The 22,860-nt window shown below is 38.5% G+C and overlaps 4 protein-coding genes across 10 annotated transcripts; 1 reads left to right on the plus strand and 3 right to left on the minus strand.

The window, feature by feature from the left end:
* Positions 1 to 387: 387 nt before the first annotated feature.
* On the minus strand, positions 388 to 2,727 carry pigw (phosphatidylinositol glycan anchor biosynthesis, class W). 2 transcript variants are annotated; one of them, XM_032576617.1, is made up of 2 exons: positions 2,646 to 2,727; positions 388 to 2,161 (listed from the first exon to the last, which is right to left on the minus strand). In XM_032576617.1, the coding sequence occupies exon 2, from the start codon at positions 2,156 to 2,158 to the stop codon at positions 665 to 667; it is 1,494 nt and encodes a 497-aa protein (XP_032432508.1). In that variant the 5' UTR covers positions 2,159 to 2,161; positions 2,646 to 2,727; the 3' UTR covers positions 388 to 664. The 2 variants fall into 2 exon arrangements, with proteins under 2 accessions (XP_032432508.1, XP_032432507.1); XM_032576616.1 differs by having other exon boundaries at positions 2,607 to 2,719.
* Positions 2,728 to 3,099: 372 nt separating this feature from the next.
* On the plus strand, positions 3,100 to 17,639 carry myo19 (myosin XIX). Of its 2 annotated transcripts, none has more exons than XM_032576824.1 (24): positions 3,100 to 3,351; positions 4,725 to 4,872; positions 4,976 to 5,124; positions 5,217 to 5,330; positions 5,504 to 5,636; positions 5,908 to 5,977; positions 6,061 to 6,163; positions 6,257 to 6,353; positions 6,439 to 6,515; positions 7,449 to 7,557; positions 7,657 to 7,822; positions 8,626 to 8,699; positions 8,782 to 8,903; positions 9,002 to 9,115; positions 10,524 to 10,700; positions 10,784 to 10,921; positions 11,481 to 11,588; positions 11,663 to 11,733; positions 11,815 to 11,888; positions 12,858 to 13,000; positions 14,475 to 14,604; positions 15,642 to 15,727; positions 15,820 to 16,143; positions 16,225 to 17,639. In XM_032576824.1, exons 1-24 carry the CDS (start codon positions 3,292 to 3,294, stop codon positions 16,336 to 16,338), a joined length of 2,901 nt encoding a protein of 966 aa, XP_032432715.1. In that variant the 5' UTR covers positions 3,100 to 3,291; the 3' UTR covers positions 16,339 to 17,639. The 2 variants fall into 2 exon arrangements, with proteins under 2 accessions (XP_032432715.1, XP_032432716.1); XM_032576825.1 differs by having other exon boundaries at positions 7,449 to 7,539.
* Positions 15,954 to 20,408, minus strand: znhit3 (zinc finger, HIT-type containing 3). 5 transcript variants are annotated; one of them, XR_004341005.1, is made up of 7 exons: positions 19,884 to 20,408; positions 19,158 to 19,189; positions 19,014 to 19,079; positions 18,271 to 18,351; positions 18,002 to 18,160; positions 17,429 to 17,495; positions 16,017 to 16,062 (listed from the first exon to the last, which is right to left on the minus strand). XR_004341005.1 is itself a non-coding variant. In XM_032576832.1 (6 exons), the coding sequence occupies exons 1-6, from the start codon at positions 19,976 to 19,978 to the stop codon at positions 16,058 to 16,060; spliced, it is 438 nt and encodes a 145-aa protein (XP_032432723.1). In that variant the 5' UTR covers positions 19,979 to 20,408; the 3' UTR covers positions 15,954 to 16,057. The 5 variants fall into 5 exon arrangements, 4 of the variants coding, with proteins under 4 accessions (XP_032432723.1, XP_032432722.1, XP_032432721.1 ...); XM_032576832.1 differs by lacking the exon at positions 17,429 to 17,495 and having other exon boundaries at positions 15,954 to 16,062; XM_032576831.1 differs by lacking the exon at positions 16,017 to 16,062 and having other exon boundaries at positions 17,394 to 17,495.
* A 103-nt stretch (positions 20,409 to 20,511) lies between these two features.
* Positions 20,512 to 21,526, minus strand: LOC116728599 (nuclear protein 2-like). The gene is made up of 2 exons (XM_032576833.1): positions 21,183 to 21,526; positions 20,512 to 20,810 (listed from the first exon to the last, which is right to left on the minus strand). The coding sequence occupies exon 1, from the start codon at positions 21,446 to 21,448 to the stop codon at positions 21,218 to 21,220; it is 231 nt and encodes a 76-aa protein (XP_032432724.1). The 5' UTR covers positions 21,449 to 21,526; the 3' UTR covers positions 20,512 to 20,810; positions 21,183 to 21,217.
* Between the last annotated feature and the right edge of the window lie 1,334 nt (positions 21,527 to 22,860).

Genomic DNA, 22,860 nt, shown 5'->3' on the forward strand with positions numbered 1-22,860 from the left:
ATTTTCTACATTTTATCACATTACTACCAAAATCTTCAGTTTAAGTTTTCAGGGCATTTTTGTTCCTGCTTGTGGTGCAGAGTAGTGGAAAATGTCAAAATGGAAGGAAAATGATAGTTTCCAAAAAAGTTTTTAGAAAGAAAACATAAGTGTTAACCACTCTATATTTTGATACCCCTAAATAGAGTGTTACCATTGCCTTCCGAAGCCAGCTAATAAGCAAATAGACTCCACCTGAACAAAATTTATGTTCAGTATAAATACAGACATTTGTTAAAATATTAGTAAACAAACAGCTTTGCGGAGACCAAGGAACACACCAGACATGCAAATCAGTTTTGGAGGTGTTTAAAGTTGGGTTAAGTATAAAAATATCCCAAACTTCAGTTATTGTTACATTTCAGGTTTATTTCTGTTCGTTCACAAAAGAATAACAGTTATTTTTCTCACGAGGCTTTATTTTTGCAAGTCCCCCAAATAAACAAACACAAAACATTTAAGACAATATCACCATAAACAAGCACAAATACAAAACTAACTCCATACAGACAACACTTTCTTCCATCTTCAATGTTTGCCAGTGTTCTGAATTTCAGTGCGAGTAACTCGAGCTTCAAATAAACTATGAAAAACAAACCCAAGCAAAATGGTGCGCATACAAACATTACCAGAATTTCATTGTAATTTCACAGATGTGCAAAACATATATAACAAGACAGTTCACAAGCATGTATGACAGTAAAACACACACTGAAAATGAGCTGCTACAGTTGAACGTGTCCACGACAGAGTTGGTCGCTCCGGTCATGACGTTGGAGAGCAGAAAAAACAGAAGCTGATTCCTGCTGACGGCCTGGATGAGGCAGAGTCTCTCCACTTCAACTCTGCTTCTGGAAACCGGAGAATCCGTCTTCTTCTCCAGAAAGTTCATGGACGACGGTAGGAAACGACAGGCGGACGCTCCTTTGGAGAATAGTATGACCATGTCGGCCAGACCTAGGCAAGACATGAAAAACAACGACTGAGCGACGCTCCAGATGACGAAGGGCAAATTCGCCGAGCGGCGAGAGACCGGCTCCACGAGTGTCTGACATGCGAACAAAGCGCCGTACGACAGCAAACTTCCTAGGGAGAGGGTGAAAAGCATCTTGAGGCAATCTTTGACTTGATGTCTTTGTTGCATCACGTAGAGTCCTATCTGAACTCCTGCTAGATAGATGGCAACATAGCCAGGTATGGAGAATATGCCCTCCTTGTTAGCGTGCACTAAATCTTTTCCTCTGTCTTTATTGTGCATCAGGAAGGTCTTTAGTTCGGATGTTTCCAGGGCGAACTGATAACACCCACTGATCAGAATGGCAAAGAGCCACGACAGTCCAGCTGGTAAAACAACCAAAAGAACAGAAGCTAGAACTCTGACGATGGCCAGCGTGAAGAAGAAGTTCCAGTGGATGCCATATTCCGTTACGTGCTCGTGATAGCCCGTCATTTTGATGCTCACCAGCCGCCCCACACCGAGAGCAAGCAGAGGCCAGACAGACAGGATCTGCTTTGCAACATGGCTCATCTTGGATCCCGTGACTTCCCTCCTCCGTGCCTCAGGACTGACAAGTGCATTTGCAAAAACAAACGCCCCGACTCCAAAGTCCATAACTCCTGTCCCGTAGGTCTCTGTCTTCGCATATCGCCTCGGAAAGACGCTGAAGTCAACGGCGAGGATGCTGATGGCTGTTTTCACGTTTACAAATACTCTGAAGAGAGTCACGAAGGGGACCTGGTGGAACTGAACGCTGCACTGAAGAAAGTTGCTGACAATCTTTTGTGGCTGCAGAGCAGAGGATTGCAAGCTGGAACGATAGATGTAGCAGAGCACGCAAGCTAAAATAAAAGTTAGGCACACGATGACCTGCAGAAGAACATCGCTGAGAACTGTGCATGATAATACGAGGGGAAGGACGAGCAGAGAAAAATCAAGGAGTAGATGGGAAATCAGTGGAAGTGGTAGCGGTAGAGTCCCTTTGGCCTGGTAGTAGAGGACTAAGATGAACGCTCGGTGGATCAGACAAACTGGAGCGAGAAACGATCCAAGAATCACCTCTCCCAAACTGGTCCCGTTGAGATTACTCACAAACGCCTCCTTTACTTCCTTTTGAGCCATAACCTGCAAACATTTAAACACAAGCAGTTTATATTACAGGACGCAAGGGGCAGTGTATCCAGAAAACATCAAGACTTTATTGAAACCGTCAAGGAACTGTCCTTTCATGATCTTTCACTACACATCCCTCAGAGAACCTTAGATATAGTCAGAAAGGGATCCTGAAATATTATAGAAATTGATGCAGTACATGAAACCACACAGTGTCGCCTGCTAAGATGATCAGTTCATATCTTAATTTGCTGATTTAGACTTCTCTGTACACAAACCTTAGCTTATTCGCTAAGAAACATACGCAAGGAGCAGTCAATGCGTAGGTTTTCACGTTTAAAATAGGCGCAAATAGTGCTCTGCTCCCTAAAGCAAGCGACAACAGTCAACAAAATTATTAGTTTCATGTTTTTTGGAAACGTCAGAAACAGCAAGGTGTCTATTGACCAGCACTTACCACGACTTCGTCTGTTAAAGACGGAAGATGAGTAAATACCTGTTTAACAGCATTATTATTTTTGCTGGCTGTGCAGAACCTGTTCAGTGATGGCACGTTCACTCACTTCCGTGTTCGCGACCCGTGATGCATTCAAGAACACTGAGTTTTCTGGCACTTCTTGAAGTGTTAGATTTTTACTGCCGTAAAAGAAAGTTAAACGCATTTCTCTTCCTTACAATTTCACAAAATATACAAAAAATTATATTAATACTAAAATAATACTGTAAGCAACCTACTTGTACACAGTAAATCCCGTGGAAGACTTTATATATGGAAAATAAAATAAAAAAAGAAGTTTAAAAGGCCTTCTTTGGATGCTAAATTTAAAATACAGCTCCAAACTGAACCCGTATTCAATTAGAGGGATAATATATTTATGAAGTTGTACAGCATTCAGGTTTGATTTTGCTTCAAACGGGCAGTCCCTGAATGGCTGGGAAGAGGGCGGGAATGACGTGTGGTTCGGGAGTCTGGACTGGAAGGCAGCGGGACAACCAGTAGAAGTCGTCCTTGAGTTGTTGCTGACAGCAGAGGACGTTTTATCTGTCATAGAGTAGTAACTCATTTGAATCAGAAATAAGGCCCAGAGGTTTTATTTTCTCGGTAGAGTTTCAGGCCAGATACAGGGAAAGGTATCAAATAAATGCGTTCTTCCACCGACCGGCGGAACTTTGCTGTGGGACCCAGGAATGGAGGGGCAGCGGTAAGTTAGGACCCGAACACGAGTTTTTCACCGGGAGTTTATTTAGATCTTTTTCTGAGTATATAAACTTATAATATGTTAAGTTTAACCTAAACAACAGAAATCCGTACCTTCTCTTGCTTATGAACGCTACAGTCATAAAGTTTATCTTTTTTTTATTTAATTGAAGGACGTGTATACCTGTGACCGATCTGCGCCTGATTAATAATGAAAATAAATGTACAATGCTTTACGTTGCAGCTCTAGCTGTCAAACAGTGAGTCACAGCAAATGTAAAGTTACTTTCTTTGTGTTGTTCACACTCACTACTAATTTATAATAGACATTTCAAACCTTAGTATACATCCCATGTTATGTATGCTGATAATTACAACCTGTTCTGTTTCCTAAATAAATTACATCATGGTTCTAAAATGGCGGTATTATGGGATGTAGGCGACCTACTAGTGGATTAAGTGTCTCTGAACACCTTGAACAGGTGGCAGTCTTCAAGAAGGGCAGCAGGTTCAGGTCATATGGCAGGCGTCCATTAGTCAGGGCAAATTGTTTGTGACTGAGTAAATGCATTTTTTACTGGCCTTTTTATTCTAAAAAAAAAAAAAAAAGAGGTTACAGGGTGTGCAAATGTAGTAATCACATTGCATTAGAGATTCATGAATCAATCAATCACAGCTTGGATTAAGCAGTGATCAAATGCAGAAGAATACAAGTCTTATTTTCCTGTTAATTAAATTAAATTCATCCACACTCAGCACTGCCACCATGTTTAGATTCTAAACATATCAGCATCCACATGTACAGTATTTTATTATTATTATTATTATTTTTACTTAAAAATCAAATAAAAGGTAGGATGTTAAATGGCCTGAAATGCTTTTCTGACCTCTAGAGTATTTTACATCTGGTTTTAAAATTATTTTTGATATTTAAAATTGTTTCTTTCTAGTTATTTTAGATATGATTAACTTTAGATTCATCCTGATGTAAAAAAAATAAGTTCTCTTTTAGCATAAAGCAAACAACAGCCCTGTTTCCTATACAGATTTCTGCAAGAAAAAGATAATTAAAATCCAATTAATTGAATGTTTTAAAATAACTGATAAAAAGTCATAAATTAACTGATAAAAAGTCCCCTAATATACTCTGAAATGCCTGGATTTTAAAATGGAAAATTTGAAGGAACCCTGAATAACCCTTAATATCATGAAGATGTCACGAGTCGTTTTGTTTCTGCAGAGACGTGTTTGTTTTTTAAATATGTCCCTCATGTTGTGGGAATAACAAGCATAATATGTACAAAACCACATCATCATCCATTTGGCTTCAACTGCATCAATCCTTTTAACATTTTCTCACCTAATCTTTCCACTCAGGTGAAGGGAGTCACCCAGAGAGTCCACTCACCCGACCAAAGCCGAAATGATCCGTTGGAGGATGACGTCCAGGCCTTTCTTATTGACGAGGACCAGCTGCACACTTTTGATGACCTCACCAAAGTGAACCCTGTGACTCCAGCAACAGGTACCAAGTGCAAAATGTCCAAATGCTCCAGCAGAATTCAAAACTTTGTCCTCGTCACGTCTTTCCGTTTAATGCTTAACATTAAACACTCGCCTTCTGCTAGTGCTAAAATGCCTGCAGGCCAGGTACAGTTTGAAGGTGTTTTACACCCACGCCGGCTGCACCTTGGTGGCTCTCAACCCTTTCCAGCCCATTCCAGACCTGTACTCTGTGGATGTGATGAAGGAGTATCACTACGCTACTCAGCCTCAGGTATTCACGTCATCGCTGCTAAAGCGCCATGCCGTCATCGACCTGTTGGCTCTTATTTAAAAATGGACTTTCCGGGTTCTTTTTAATTCCAGGAGTTCAAACCTCACATCTTTATTGTGGCGGAGGAGGCTTACAGGAACGTTCAGGGTCAGCTGGAGCCAGTGAACCAGTCGCTGGTTGTTAGCGGTGAGAGCGGAGCCGGGAAGGTAAATTCACAAATAACGCTAATGCTGTCATGTCAAACAGATGTTTAAAATATCAGTTTAGCTTTTCCTTTTTGATTTTATTATAGGTCTGTGGAGTTCCCCTGCTGTTGCTCAGATTTTTTAAATATGTTTTTGAGTCGCTGTTGGTCTGTCAATGATTCCCTTTGTTCTAGACATGGACGTCTCGCTGCCTGATGAAATACTACGCCACTGTGGCAGCCTCTGCCCAGGCCGTCAGCAGTCAGGACGCGGTGGAGAGGATCGAGAGGAGAGTGTTGGACTCCAATCCTCTGATGGAAGCTTTTGGTACGACAATAAACTATATGTATGTACACTCCCTTTACAAAAGTATTCATTTGTTGCTCTTTCATAGCTCTAATTTTTTAAAAATGTTGTCATGCTCCCACCACAAACTTTAATGTATTTTATTGAGATGTTGAGCATAAATGCACAGCACACTTTTCAGAAAAAAAAAAATTAAAAACCCTATTACAAATTTTCCACCCACTTCACAATAGTTCACTAAAGTGAGATTTGCTGGTGTGACGAGTCATTCATCAGCGCTCTCTGTCTCCAGGCAACGCGTGCACGCTGCGCAACAATAACAGCAGCCGCTTTGGAAAGTACATCCAGCTGCAAATGAACAGGTATCAGTGGCACCTTCCACTTTTCATGACCTCACATCCTGTCAGCGGGTTAGCTCACCCTGTCCGACTCAACTCACATCCAGAGCTCAGCTGCTGGTCGGCGCTTCAGTGCAAACGTACTTGTTGGAGAAGACCAGGGTGGCCTGTCAGCCAGCCAATGAGAGGAACTTCCACATCTTCTACCAAGTGAGCCCCCTACACCTGATGCCCATGTGATTTATTAATTTTTCTACCTATACAGTATTGGTGTGTTTACAAAGCTTTGTGCTGTTTTTATAGATGATGAAAGGAGCCACAGATGAGCAGAGAACAGACTGGAAGATGCCACAGGATCAGTGTTTTGTGTGGCTGCCGAATTGTGAAAAACAAATTGAGGGTTGGTGTTTGTTTTTATATCTATTGAGGCCTCCTAGTAACGTCTGTACAAATAACTTTATTGTTTTCTTTCTTGTTTTTTACAGAGGATGGTTTTCTTGAAACCGCTGAGGCAATGGTTCACCTAGGAATTGATGCAGAAAGGCAAAGACAGATATTTAGAGTAAGAGTTACACCAATGAATCATTTGAATAAGATTCAATGTCAAGTAACTTGTCTTTATAGAAGCTACTTTAGCTGCACATTAATTAGTGATGCACCAATAAATTGGTCCCAATTTTCTTAACTTTGGGAGATCGGCGATTGGCTGATATGTAGATGTGAAAGTGATGTTATCCACTGATTCTGTCTAACTCCACAAAGGTTTGAAAATCAGCCACTGTTCTCCTTTTGGTCTAATGCACGGGTGTCCAAAGAGTGACCCGGGGGCCACTCTTGACTGATTTTGTACGGACGCGACTGCAATTTAATAATAACACAAAATTAGCCCCCAGCACTGTTGGTTGATGCAGATGGAAGCTTTTTTATTCTTAATTGTGGCAGAAAGATTGCAGATAATTTAAAATCTTATTTAAAAATCAAAGTATTCATCTTTAAATAACCATATGTTTTTACATTCTTGTGCAGAGACAAAATCTATCCAGTTCCAAAGACAGAGTGACCTAAATCCAGCTTTTTTAACTGACTACATTTTTAATATATTTCCAATAAAACCCTTGATAAATATTTATTTTAATAAGACAAATCTACTAAACATGTTTACACATCACCTTTCATTAAAACAAATCTGACTGCTTCTTTTGTTTAATTACACTGTTACATTCTTAAGTTGGTAAAAAGAAAAAATCACACGAGTAAACGTTTTTACTAAGAATATTACATTTTTAGGCCCTCAGGATGTTTTGACTTGACAGTTTTGGCCGATGTGACAAAATGTTTGTGAGACTGACAGACTCACCCAGCAGGTTCATGCAGCTGATAGCCATCCCACTGTTGCCAACTTAGTGACTTTGACACTATATGTAGCAACTTTTCAGACTAAAAAAATCAGCACTTAATAATAATAATAATATTGTGTAATGTTTTTTCATCACAGGTTTTAGCGGGGATTCTGCAATTGGGGAATGTGAGTTTCTGCTCTTCAACAAATGAATCCCAACCCTGTGACCTTGACCAAGACTCTGAAGGTAGCTTCGATTCCACAGGTTGATCAGCAAATCGTACAAATACTCAAAGAAAAAGCTACAAATTTGGAAAGCTAAAGCTAGCTCGTGCGTTGATCATCATGAAGCACGACTTTCTAGACTTCTTGCAGAGAGCCGGCGAGCTGCTGGGCGTCCCAGCGGAGGAGCTCTGTAGGTGTCTGAGAGTGAGGACGCTGAAGGCGGGGAAGCAAAACGTCCTGAAGCCCTGTTCCCAAGCAGAGTGCGGAGTGAGGCGGGACTGCCTGGCCAAGGTCATCTACGGCCAGTAAGAGCTGCAAGTTGATCATTAAGTAGCTCAGCAAGTAGTCAGCAAAGTATTCATTGAAATTAGTAACCGTAGCATTTTAGAGCAGCATAAAGTAGGACGTAACTGTGAAGTGAATGATGTCAGACTGGATGCTAAGAGTCTGTGAGGAGAGATTTAAAGGGGCAGTATTATGAAGAATCAACTTTTTTGAGCTTTATGACATGTTATAATGTTATTCCCTCATCAAAAACATATCTGGAGTGTTGCTTTTATTGGTTGAGAAATCCTTTTATCTCCCGTGGTAGCCATTCAGCCTGTGTAGATCTAGCACCGCCGTCAAGGCAGTTTTCAAGTGACCTAACTTCTTCCCTTTCTCGCGATTCCCCCACTCAGCTCCTTCAGACTAGCCAGCAGCAGTTAGCAAACACCTTGTAGAACATCTGCTGAGCTTATTATAGGAGCTACTTCTTCAGTGCAACACTGGCAAAAACGTTAATAAAGGGTTAATAGAGGAGGCATGTTTTGATGACTTCCTGAAAGCGGAGTCTCAGAAAGAGCAGGAGTTTCTTAAAGAGACGGAGGCCCAATTTCAGGTGTTAAATTCTGAACACGAGTACATGTTATCACACTTTTTAGATTAGTGTGCGAAATAGAAAAAATTCACTTAAAAAGTAAGTATTGTTGTACCACATAAAGTCCCATTCTAAAGTTAGTGGTTGTAAGTTGATGAAACGTAAAATAGGAGAAGTGGTATGGCTAAATTCTCATCCCCATTTTAACATATTTAATGCTATATTTCAACGTTTTCCTTTTCCCACCAGATTATTTGAGTGGTTAGTGACGTTCATCAACAGCTGCATATGCGCCGACCAGTCCAAATGGTGCAACTTCATAGGTAAAGCTTTATTCCCTCCGTCGGAGTGGGAATGACCCCCAGCTTCTCCACACCAGCTCTGACAGTCGTCTGTAATCTGCAGGCGTGCTGGATGTGTACGGCTTCGAGTGTTTTCAGATCAACAACTTGGAGCAGCTGTGCATCAACTACGCCAATGAGAAACTGCAGCAGCACTTTGTGGCCCATTACCTCCGAGCTCAGCAGGTAGAGACATTCAGTTTTTTTTTACCACGTCAGTAGGGATGCATTTGGATGTACGTTTGGGTATTTAAACATCAGCGCTATTTGTTGCCTTTCCTCAGGAAGAGTACGTGTCAGAAGGCTTGGAGTGGTCCTTCATTAAATACCAAGACAACCAGAGTTGCCTCGACCTTTTAGAGGGAAGCCCTATCAGTGTGTTTTCTCTTCTTAATGAGGTAAACTTTTATTTATTCTTACTCTACAGCGACTTCCATTGTTTGTAATTAGAGATAACAAACAATTCATTTAATCACTAGATAAAATCTTGAAAAATTGGGATGTTCTTCCCAGTTCATTAGTTCCGTCTGAACGGAGTGTTGCCTCCATCATTCAGTCCCTCCAGAATGTTGCCAGGTTTTTTTGTGATCGTTTCACAAAATAATATCGCAGGAGATTGATTAATTTTTAACCGATAAAGCTTCATTTTTAAGCTTTATTTTTGCAATTGCATGATCTTACAAAAAAGGTGACATTGCTGCTCACGACGAATTTTTTTTAACACAGTTAATATTTACAGTGCAAATAACATTTTTAAGTACTTTCAGGAAATCTCTTTTAGCTAGTTGCAAAGCTAAAGGAAGTGACATGTTAGGAAACCCTCTCAAAGCTAAGGTTAAAGGATATGACACACTAAGGAACGCACTTTCTAGGGCGTAGCTCAGATAGAGGCTAACAAATAGAATGGCATATTGTTGCTTGTTGCCATTCTGTCTGTTAGCTCCTAAATGGGGCATAAGAAATGGACCAGCTGTATTTTGGCATTAATAAATGGAATTCATGAATTCAACTCACTGACTCTTCTTCCTAGCATGGAGAACGGATAATTCTCCACAATTCAAACAAAGTCGTGCCCTGAGGAGTTGTCAAAGTGCAAAGGAAGAATTCCTGGTTATTCAAGTTAACATGAACTCTATGCAGAATAAAAGCAAATTGTACAGAACATCGCAAAATGGTTTTTGCAAAAAAAACCCCCAAAAAAACATGCATTCGTCTCGCTTGTTCGGCTTTCAAAAGACGCCGTGAAACGAGGTTAAATTAGAAGAGGACTAAAGAGGTTGGTCAAAGCTGAGTTTCTGACTGATCAGAAAAGAAGGAAATACAGAAAACATTCAGGCGATTAGTCAGATTTATGGAGAAGTTGCGATTACTTTTGAAAATAGCAAAACCACGCAAAATTTGCGTATAATGAATGAATAGTTGTGATCACAACATCGCATCTTCCTGGAGAATCTGAATTTTGAGACTGTAAATGCGTCAACCAAGAACATGCAGTTCAATCCACTGAATAAAAGTCATATACGGCGTTAAGGACTTTTGTTTTGATTAATAAATGGTAGTTTCTTTCATTTTTGTTGAAAGTACATTGATTAAGGAACCTACAACACACATATTTTCTCTCTTATATGATGTAGACCTTTGAAAAAATCTAAACCTCCAAGTCTAACAAACAAATTGGTATAGGCCAGGAAAAGCCTGATCAGTGCATCTCCAGTTATCACATCCACATTCTTAAAAGCAACGCTGCAGCCGACTCAACGTGTCCCAGTGGACGAATGACCTGTTGGTTTCTATCTCGTCCTGAAGGAGAGTCGTCTGAACCGAGCCTCGGACTCGACAGCGCTGCGGGGTCGCCTGGAGAAGGAGCTGGGAGGCAACGGCAACATCTGCTGGGACAAGTTCAGCAAGGTGCCACACTTCACTGTGGCCCATTACGCGGGCAAAGTTAGCTACCAGTTAGAGGGCATGGTGGAGAAAAACAAGGTAAGAGGCCGTCTTTTAGCTCTCGTTCAAACAGAGTGACCAAACCTCCATCTGGTCGTGTTCACGAAGGTTTTCTCTCTCAGGATCCGGTGCCACCAGAGCTCATTGGCCTGCTTGAGAAATCTGACAATCTCCTTCTTCATGAGATCTTCTCTGACAAGGAAACTGAGATTCCTCATAGCAAGGGACTCAGTAGAGTCACAGTGATCTCCAAGTTTAAGGTAGGAGTAAACGACGAAAGCATTTATCACCAACATGCTTGCTGTGGGTTGTGCTGTTTCTCCTGGAAAGGTTTAACCATAGTCCTGATGTGTGTGTGTGTGTGCGTGTGTTAACACACTGCATCTCAGCACGGTACTCCGGTAGCAATCAGGGCTGAAACAATTAGTCAGATTAATTATGATTGCAGGACATAATCATCAGCTGATTCAGTAATTGGTTAATCGTTTAATCAATTACTGATTGTAATATAAAAAAATCACAATTTATTTATGTAAAACAACCTCAGCTGACTGAAGTGCTTCCCAATAGTTACAACGTCACAGATAAGCAACATGATAAGATAAGACATAAAATTAAGTTTGATTAAAATATATATATATATATATATATATGATGATAAAATTGGCAGTAATACCAACAAAATAAAGAGTATGTAGATTTGAATTTTTTTTCTTTTAGAAAAGAAAGTTAGGGAAAAAAATATTAAAATTTAATCTGGTATAAAAACAATGGAGATTAGAGATGACAAGATTCTAAAATGATGTGATTTGCATGTAGAACTCGCTGGAGAACCTGATGAAGCTCCTCCTCACCACGGCTCCTCACTACACCCGCTGCATCAAACCCAACTCCGACTGCAGGCCGCTCACCTTTAAGAACAGAGAGGTATAGTGATCGGCTCACACGTCTCATCGCCGTCCACGTCCACCGAAGGGACATGTCTGATGCTTTTCCGTCAGGTTATTTTGCAGCTGGAGGCCTGTGGGATCGTGGAGACCATTCACATCAGCGCTGCAGGGTTTCCAATAAGGTGCAGCTTTCCTCCTCACACTCTAGTAGTGCAGTATTTTTCTAAGCTTTAGGGGGATCTAATTTAATTTTTGTTGCACAGAATTCCTTTGAAAAGCTTCGTCCAGCGTTATGGACCAATCGGGAAATGTTCAACGTCAAGTCGACTGGATCCTGGTGAGTTCATATTATTATTGTATCGGTTCCTGGTCGATCGGGGAGGTCTAATGATTTTATTTCCTCTACCTGGATCTGCAGGTTTATTCTCCTTACCTTTCATTTGTCTTCTCAGTAAAATCACTTCTCTACTTTTCTTGGGACTTTTCAGTTTGAAAGACTTTTTAGCATCTTCTAAACTTTACAGGTAAACGCCATCTCTGCATGCCTCACCACTCCGTCTTTGTTTTTGTTGTAAACTTTTATTTAAAGCATTTGTTTTCCTCTAATGTTCTCGCAGCATCAGCTTATTTCTGTGCTTCACATCTAAGCCTGTTGCAATAAGCAGTGAGTCAATTAATGATAAATTGACACAAGCTCAATAATTTCCATTTTGTTGATTAATATTGTTTGAAGGGAAACTTTATTTATAGTTTTATTTATAGTTTTGCATATGTATAGGTTTTTATTCCCATTTTATTGTTTTTGGTTGTATTTTATTTTGGATATTTTGTTTGTTGACATTACTCACTCACCTTTAAAGCTGAAATGATTCATCTGATTAATCGTGACAAATCGATTATTGGAATAATCGTCAACTAATTTAGTAATCGATTAATCGTTAAATGGAGTTTATATTTTTTTGCTATAAATTTGCTCTAAATTATTATTTTTTTCTCTTTCATTAATGTAATGCTCCACACCATGTATAGTCTATTTTGATATTAAATAATTTTTTAAAAAGGTATTTCTAATAAGATTAAGTGGTTAAATAAAAAATCTGAAGAATGTGCCAATTTTTTTCCGTCCGATTAAACATCAAACTAATAACCTTTAATTTCAACCCTAAATCACCTCTAATGAAGCCACAACTCTTCATCTCTGAGTTTGAAGCACTTTAATGTTTTCCATTAGCTCTCAATATTCCTCACACTGACACAGATGCTGTTGGGTTGTTAGGCTTTATTCATCCTCATTCCTGTGTTTCAGATCCCGACGCCGAAAGCACCAACGTTCTGCAGCAGGAGGTGGAGAAGCTCGTCCGGGTGGCGCTCCAGCATAATGTGTCGTGTGACGAACGCAGGTCGTTGGTGCACTGCGGGAAGACTAAGGTCTTCCTGACGCAGCCAATGGTGAGTGGGTAACTACAGTGGTGTGCAAAAGTATTTATTTGATCTGTTTTATTGGGATTTTATGCAACAGACCAACAAAACATTGTGCACAATACATGGTTTTCTAATCTTTTTACAAAGAAAAGCCTGAAATGTATTGTGTCTACCTTTGTGCTGCAACACGTAAATAAAATCTTTTACTTTTTTGCTGAATGCCCTACAAGAACTTCTTATATCTTCCCTTCTGTCTTCTTGCTGCTCTTTCATTAAGGCCAGATATATAACTTTATTAGAAATGACTAAGGACACAAAGAGGAAACAGAAAGAGAAAAATGGGAGTGAGATGGGTCAGTGAAGAGGAAGGTAGGACCAGAAGACAAGAAGAAGAAGAAAAAAAAAACCAAGAAAACACCCTGGAAGTCTGTTTGTACACCTGCAAAAAGAGAGAAAAAAAAGAGAACCAAGAAACCACAGAGACAAACAACATATGTAACCACAACAACAACAATGAAAAGTATACGGTCCTAATTAATACAAGATGTATTTAACTATTACCACAGCCCAATATTTCTATATTAGGGCTGAAACGATTAATCGGATTAATCGTGATTAATTAATTATTGTAATAATCATCAACTAATTTAGTTTTTGATTTATCATTAACTGGAAAATGCTCTGACAAAGGTAATTTGCTGAAAGAACAACATAATCAGAGCAGTAATTAAGCAAAAATGGTACAAAAATTATATACATTTTACATTTGAGATAAAAAGAAAACTATAAATATGTTTTACCTGAACTGCTCAAATGGCTGTTTTAGCTTGACAATTCTGTAAAAAAAAAAAAAAAGTCATATAAAGCACCTTTTGCTGGCCAAGTATTTATCGGTTAATGCAAAAATGTATTAATTACTGCACAAATGATACTGCAAATGAATGCTATGGTATTGCATTTTGGGCAATAACTGTTTATTTTTGTATTTAAAAAAAATAAGAAAATATTTTTTGTATTTTTTATTTCAGAAAATAGACTGTACTACTACTGTGATATTAGAAATAGCACACTATTTCTAATATTGTAGTAGTTAAATGAAGAAAAAAATACAGAATGTGAGGCAAAAAAAAAAATTTGATTAATCATTTGAATAATTGAATACTAAAATAATTAGTTGCAGCTCTAATCTATATTGATCTGTAAACACCCGAAGGCAAAAACGCTGACTTCTTTAATGAAATGTTTGCAGCCGATTTTATTGAGGTGAATGAGAGTCGAGCAGACTGAATAAAAATGCATGCCACATTATTCAGATTTTCATTTCCTTAAACTTTCCAATTATGTGCTACTTTGTTTGCGTCTGTCGCATGAAATCCCAATACAAGATATATTAACTAAAAATAAATAAGTGGTGGGAAAACTATTTTTAAGGCACTGTGACGACAAACACGAGAGATGAATTGACGTTTCGACTCAGTCAGATCTTTCAAACTCTTCACAGCTCGACCTGCTGGAGGATCACAGAGGGAAGATCCTGTCTCGGTGTGCCTTCACCATTCAGTGCTGCTGGCTGCGACACCAGCGGCGCCGACGCCTCGCCCGCCGGCAGTCTGCCACGTTAATCCAAGCAGGTAAACTGGTTGCCGCTCCGAACAGGTGAAGCTGGCAGGAATTAGGCAGAGCCGCCTGGCCTCGATTCCACTGTGAGTGTTGACTCTGACCCGGTGAGTCGGGAACACGCGGTGTCGGCACACGGAGGTCCAGACAGGTTGTCCTCTGAGAAGCAGGACATGCCGCATGTCGTCTTGCTTTCTGATGTTCTTTCGGTGCAAGTCTGAGATAAATACGTGTAGCATTTCTGTCATTTCATGAATCTCAACTAGGGCTGAAACGATTAATTAGATTAATCGTGATTAATCGATTATTGAAATAATTGTCACCGAACTTGGTAATCGATTACTTGTTAACTGGAGTCCATGTGCTGAAAGAATAACACATTCAGAGCAGTAATTGAGCCAAAACTGTCCAAAAATATATACATTTACATTTAAGAATAAAAAAAAAAGTAAATAAATAAGTTTTACCCAAAATCCCACAAGTAGCATAGTTCATCTGGTTCAAATTCTGTAAAAAAAAAAATCCTATTAAGCACTTTTTGCTGCCTAATTATTAATCAGTTAATCCAAAAACGTCGTAATATTATGAGAATAATGTTGTAATATTACCGGAATAAAACCATAGTATTACCAGAAAGAAATTTCAATATTATGACTTCATCTCATAAAACTTAAACTGTATTCTCATATTATTTGCAACGTTATTCTCATAATATTATGATTTCATTCTTTTGTTGTTGTTTTTTTTTGTCATGGCCCAAATGCTCCATTGTAGACTTGCTATAAATTATCGAGCGTATACTAAAAGAATACTGTTATTGCATTTTAGGCAGTAAAATATATTTTAAAAAATCTTTTGTTTGCATCTCTCAATTTGTTTTCTAATATTATATTTTTAAAAAAGTATTAAATAAAACATCTGTAGCATGTGACTTTTAGAATAATCAATAGATGAATCGATTACTGAAACAGTCATTAGCTGCGGCCCTAACCTCGACATGACTCGTGAGCGATCCGGCCTTTTACTGTCGGACGTTTCGGACTGTGTGCAGCTGTGAGGTCCTGGCTGGTCAGGAAGCAGATCCGGAGGTGGAACGGAGCGGCCTCAGTGATCCAAAACACCTGGAAGAAATGGAGGGTGAGAACGAGCGCCACCATTTTTCCTTTTTCTATCATTTTTATTTTTTCTTGGACACGGGACGTAACTTCACGGTGTAAATACTCGGGCAGGCGTTGTTGAAGTCCTTGGCTGAAGCAGAGCTTGACGAAGCGGAGGACCTCGCGGCGGACGACAGCCCGGCGCTGAGCGCTGTCGTCAGGGAGCGGGGCTCCGTGCAGCTCTCGAGCTTCCAGGAGCCCGTCCCGGTGCGCGGCTGGCCCATGGGCCTGGCTCTGGCCTCGGCACCCTCCATCACCGTTTCCCTGACGGCCACGGGCTTCCAGAAGATGATTTCCGTGATGACCTCCCTCAACCTGCCGTCCAGGAGAGGAGAGTACAAGGTGGAGACCAACCAGTACAAGCAGGGGCTCGCCTCCATTCGGGCTCGGCCCAGGGTGAGAACACGATTCCTTCTTTATAAATGGATTTTAGTGTGATTCTTTAATTTTTTTGTTTTGTTTTTCTTCTCCCAACAGGGATCTGTGAAACTGCACTATCAGCGCTCGCCCCTTCTGTATGCCGACATGCAGCCGGACCTGAAGAGCAACGTGACGGGGTTCAACGAGATCCTGCTGGAGAAGACTTTGTAGTAACTTCAGTTGAAACGGTTTAGTTAATCTAAAAAATATATATATATATATATATATATATATATATATATATATAATGCTTCTCTGCATCTATTGTTGAACACTAAATCAGACAATTTTTTTTGCCAAAATACTAATATTTGTAAAAGTTTGCGTGTACAGTTAAGTGGTCCAGATGGATAATGCAGCATCAAATCACAAAAATCTTCTATACATTTGAGATTGTTTATGGAGCAATATTTATATGTGATTCATATCTAAAATATATAAATTATGATTATTTTAATTGTAGCATTTCTTAAAACCACAAAAACCAACCTGGTTGCAGTTCCTAAGATGTACTGAAGATGGCACAATTTTAGCACCGCTGCCTGCATGAGATTATGTCTGAGCCCATTAGGCCTTACTGAGTGCCTTTTGGAAAAGCTACATTTGATTCATTTAAGAAATTACATTCCAAAAGAATAAGCAGTCATGTTGGGAATGAAACGTTTGGAATTTTTTTAAATTTGTGTTTCAAATTAAAGCACATTAACAGATGATTTACAAGGAGACACTTGCATGAAATTCACTTGGACCAAAGTCTTTTTTGTACATTGTACATTTGTGGGCATGTGAGAGCTTAATTCGTCTGACAGTGTAGCTGTTAGGCATTATGAAATTCAGTTTTAATAAAATAAGTGCAATATATTTATATGCTTAACCTCCAGCGTATTTTCCATTACATAACATTGACTGACAGCTTTGGCTCAGAAAACAGGGACTTACATATTTACTATGTAGTTTAGTGCAGTTTGTCACATTAACGCCACAAACATCTATGAGTTTTAAAGTAATAAACCAACACAGTGATATTCTGAAAGCTACACATTTGTTTTCACCCTGGAACAGTACTGTGTAAACTACTTTTTTCACATCTTTACCTGACCTTTTACATGGATCATTATCAACCAAATTCCATATTATGCAGCATATAATGCTGGTCTGTCTTAGAAAATCTCTATGAAATACATAGAACTTTGTGGCTAAATGCAGAAAAGTTATATTCTTCCGATTCACTGCATGCAGGAAATAGATCAACTTGATTTACCATTTGTGGTAATGTTGCTGCTCTTAGAAACAAAGTCTTTCATATACTAACTAGATCAACGAAAGGCCTGTAAATGTAAAACACAATATACCAGAAGTTTCTTTTTTTATGGGTTTCTGTCTGGAAAAGGTAGCTGCTCTGTTCTAAACTTTCCAGTTTTTAGCCTGCATAAAGCACTAATGAACAGCTTTGACTCGGTATATGTAAAAAATGTTGCTTTTCATTTCACTCAGATGCAGATTCATGAAAATGTCATTTATAATTTAGTTCAATCAGCTGTTTTTGTCAGGTACAAAGGGATCCATGTATGCAAACTTGAATCACACAGAGTCACAGTTTAATGTTGATTTGTAAAAAATATTTTATATAACTTTTAAATGTCAATAAATTACTGTGCATATGTGTTTAATCAATAATCTATGAAAACGTGAGCCTTTATTTGAACATTATTTACATACAGTGTCATTAGTGGTAAATATTGCTATACAGTGTGTTTGGAATTGTATGAAGAAATATCAAAAACTACTGTAATTTTTACAAATCAGTCATTAGAAAATAATGCGTTGCCTTCACCTTCAACAACTTTTAAACACTGATCTGCAAACTCAACAAACAGAGGTTCCTGCATGGCGGCCTTCATGGCGGACGCTTTGCTCTCTGCGTCGTCAACGGAGCGCAGTAACTGCCTCAGGTGGGGATTGCAGAGCAGATCTCTGAGCTCTGTTGACTGACCTGTAGCAAAGCAACACGATTGAAATAAAAACGCTGACATATTATCATCGCTCTCCCCGCCCCTCAAACCGCGTAAAAATTTACAGAGAAACGTAAAACTGGTTTGATACCCAATAACTGGAGCCTCTGCGGTGGCACTTTGTCGATGACGTCGTCCTCATGCAGGAGATCGCCCAAACTCAAAGGCTCTGCTGGGGAGTTACACGAACAAAACATAAAACATATATAAATTTGACATTATTACTAACTGGTGCAAAAAACAAAATTATCGTTATTCTGGAAGGATGTTCAGTGGTTTCACTTTTTAGGCATTGAGAACCAGGCCTCAAAAGATACATCGTTCTGTTTGATGACATAGCTTTTTCTTGACGAAAGTATATCAGAAAATTCTGGAATCACAATGTAATTTGCAGTTCTGGTTGAAAAAATTAAATAAATAAAAGCAGCTATTTAAATTACCTTTATACTCAAAAACACAATATCTAATCTTTAGCGGTTCTGGCAAAATTTGATGGAGCCTCTGAAGGAGCCGAAAGGTTTGAGATATCTGAGGTAGACCAAAGACGGCAAAACACCAGGGCGGAAAACTCAAAGCAATATGGTGTAAAAATAGAAAATGAACACCAAAAGGTTAAGAGACATGAAAGAAAAGTGCACTAAATCTGTTCTTTAGTAAAGACAAATAAGTTTAATGAAAGGGTCAGCAGTAGCAATGTAGCACATTTGTTATAATTAAGTGTAAATCAATTTTCCAAAATAGTTTTTTTGTTTTGTTTGTTTTTTTTACAGCAAAACAAATGCTAAATAGGCATTTTAGAGAATAAGAACAATATTAGCGATTTGGAATCATTACCAGATCCAGCAGCATCTTTAGATTCAGGATTTGACGAAGCAGGCTTCTCCACAGGAAGGCAGGAATCTGAAAACAAGATAACTGTCAATATCAGTTGTAAATACACGGTCCGAATAAAATCGTACAGGATTTAAACTTCCATACCTTTGTGTTTCTTGTAACAGCCAAGCGAACAACTGCAAAGATTGCAACACAAAAAGGAAACAATTCAATTAAATTCAAGCGAAACTTTAACAAAGACGCAGTATCCTGGTCCATAGTAGCGATAATAAAAACAGAAAAAAGGGGAAGGAGAGGGAGGAAAAGATAAACAGTTAATTATGAGATAATTGTGGTAAATTATGAGATATTTGAAACATGTTATTCCGAATTATTCCCGAACTTATAATTGTTAACGAATATTAAAAGTATTAAAAAAAAAAAACCTGGCCCATTCACACTTATTTTTATAGTTCAATAGTGGCCAGTAGGTAGACTAATCGCAACTAAGTTTGACCCAAACCGGCTTCTGTAACATGTGTTGAAGTTTTTATGTTCTTTTTTAATGTATTATAGCGATAAAACATTAGTTATCGGGGGAAATAACAGAAACAACGGTGACATAATATGTTAACACCGACAGGTTTTATTATCTACATGCTTTAATTCACTAACTGCTTAGGTTTAGCCTTGTTTTTATCCACAGTATTCTTACATATGTGCCTCTATTTTTATTTAACACAAAAATATAAAGTTGTATTAAAAGAAATATATGGACATTTATAACACAGATTATAATAATAAACTATGCTTCAGTGTTTCTACTTGTGCTAACAAAATCAGCTAACACGTGATAAGCTGTCCCGCAAGCATGTAGACGCGTTTACTTACTATCGTATGTTGCAGGTTGGACATCTGTATTTTGGAGTCTGTTCGCTGCACACACTGCATATTTGCATTTTCCCGGCAGGTACAGAGCTAAACATATAACAAAAAATACTAGTTTTATTGCTTTTAGTTGACCAGGGTAACAGAGTAAGTAGTAGTTCCGGTTGAGAGGATTGTCCTTCACAATAAAAGCATTAGCTTCCGTTGGGAAAAAAAATAACGGTGATTTCAAGTGTTACTGATTCTCGGACTTATTTTTATAAGTCAGAGAATTTGAGCTTCTTACCACTCATATTTAGACCTTTTGTCTCATTTTAATCACTGAGTATTAACACCAGAGCCAGCCTAGGGCTGTAAAAAGAAATTATTTTTCAGTTTCCGTTAAGAGTCATACTAATAACCAAACTTTGTTCACTAATGACTGTATTCAGTGGTGGTGGATTTTTTTGATCCATGCAATCAATGCTGCTTAAACATTCCATTATTTTTGTTGCACATTTAATTATTTACTTAATTAATTATGTTGTACTTTTAATTAAGACTTTGACAACACTTAAAAATTCACAGAAGCTCTTGCTAAGCCTTTTTACAGCACCTTTTAAAAATAAAATAAACAAACCAAAAAAAAAAGTTTAAAATTGAGACATTTTATTTAATTTAAATACAGTGTAGTACCATCTTCACCCACAGACATGGCCATATTTATACAGCAAAGTTAATCAAGCACACAACTGACCTATATAGCTCAACACTAAATATTGTTGCACAGCTGTAACATGAGAGGGGTGGCTCCTGTTACAGGGCAGGTTAGGAGTGGAGCGCTGTCTCCTGACTGATGAATGGCTATGCCCTCAATGTCACAACCTCCATTTGCTGGATCAGGAAAGGCAGAGACTCCTGGCCATGGTCAACACGAGAAATCCAACTGATCTGCAGGGAAACAGTGATAAACAGATGTCTGAATTAGACGTCCAATTCAGCGATAGGTAGAGTTTGTGCATTATAAACACCAATGTTTTTGTATTTTTCAAGCTGTTCAGTTGCCTGAATTTATACATCTGCAGATGTTTCACATTTAACATATAAGAACTATATTTAACCAACAAGCCTCGTCATAAAATAGCCGCGTCAACATAATAACAAATGTTCAAATCCAACGTGGCAAAATGTGATCAAACAAGGGCCTGACATGCGGCCTGTGCAGCTTGACTAGTCAGCAAAATCTCTGCATGGAAAAAAAAAACAACAACAAAAAAAACCACATCGCTTCCCTATTTAGATTATTTCTACTATGATTCTCACCTATAAATATCCAGAAAAACAAACAACTAATGGCATCACGAGGACGCGCTCTTGGTTCTTCTGCGCTTCATTTGGCTGTTGTGATATTTTTCAGCGATCTTCCTCTCGTGTCCAGCGGGGCAATGGCGGTTCGTGTTCAGCTCGATCTCCCTCTTGGTCCTGCCCTTGCCGCCGGCGTGGCAGGAGTATTCGTGCAGGTTGTAGTAGTCGTACTGATCGTAGTAGGCCTCCTCGAAAGAAGCCAGTCTTTCCATATCTGTCGCCATTTGGAGACGCGGAATAGCGGCTGTTTATCCCCGCAGTCTGGTCTGGGAGCAAGTAAACAGATGATGTCACTCTTTGTTTATATTTGCAAAGTCACGTGATAGCGCCACCTTCTCTTTGGTAGTTATTATTATGCTGTTATTATTACTGGTGTGTGCTAATGTGATATCTACGGAAGCCCGTTTCCGCCACTCTGTTAAAAAAAATTAAATAAATTATCTCATTGTAATGAGATAGTGTCTCATTATTTTTGACTTTCCTAATTTTCTTTGGAATACCTTTTCTACATAGTGTTATTATCTTGTTTTCCTTTACTGCATCTTTCTTTGAATTGAAACTCTCAGTTTATTCCTACCTGTGTTTTTCTTACATTTCACAGCAGCCGCCATTGTTTGGATGATGAAGCAGACGCAGGAATGTAAAGAGGAAATTCACAACGCAAGGTGACTTTAAGGTAGCGGAAACGACAGGAAGGAAATAACACTCATAAATAAAACAAAGTATAATTATTTGATTAAAGTACTTTGTAAATAAATAAATGACTGAATTGTGAAATTCATTCATATATTTATTTACAAAGTATTTTAATTTATCATGAAGAGAGACAAACACAATTTCGATTTCATTGCATGTCCTGCGCATGCTTTGAACAGACAAAAAGTATCTTGAGTTGCAAGACATAATAGGGAAATAAAGGTTATTTTAAATTTTAGTAGTCTACACGCAAAAAAAAAATAATTAAAGAACTTTTGTAATATGTAAACCTGAATTTAGTTTTATAATCTCAGTACAAATACGAGCTTTTTCAGAAGACCTTCATATGTCAATATGTCCTTAAATGAAAGGGTGAGCATAGTGAGTGTGACTGGTTGGGGTGAGAGTCTAACAAAGTCCAAATTCTGTTGCACCAAGCTGGGTTGATATTGTGACACTCCAAAAAAAAAAAAACCCCATAGGATTTACAGCACTTATTACAACGTGTTCTAAAGCTACAGCTCTATATTCATGGTTCTCAAGCTATGGTGCTACCAGTGGTGGCGCGACTCAGTGGAAAGTTTAATATTAAAGAGATAAACATGAAAAAATGAACTGTGATAAAATTCCAAGTTTAAAAAGAAGACTGTCCACTATTTGATGTGCTTACTGATCAGGCTAACTATAATGGTTACACTATTAGGGGAAGTATTACTAGCAATACTATGTATTTCTTTGCCTTTTTTAAAAAAATATTGTGGTCACTATATAGTTTAATTGGAGACAAATTGTCTGAAGTGCAGAAATATACATACATATTGTATTTATAGTAGTGTATTTTTTGTGTTGGAAGTCCGAATGGTTAGGGCTGTTTTCATGTGCAGTTCCATCTCAACCTTACACAAACAGACATAAACATGCAGTGAATAAATTGACTTTC

This window comes from Xiphophorus hellerii, chromosome 11 (genome assembly GCF_003331165.1).
Source record: "Xiphophorus hellerii strain 12219 chromosome 11, Xiphophorus_hellerii-4.1, whole genome shotgun sequence".
NCBI classification, from domain to species: domain Eukaryota; kingdom Metazoa; phylum Chordata; class Actinopteri; order Cyprinodontiformes; family Poeciliidae; genus Xiphophorus; species Xiphophorus hellerii.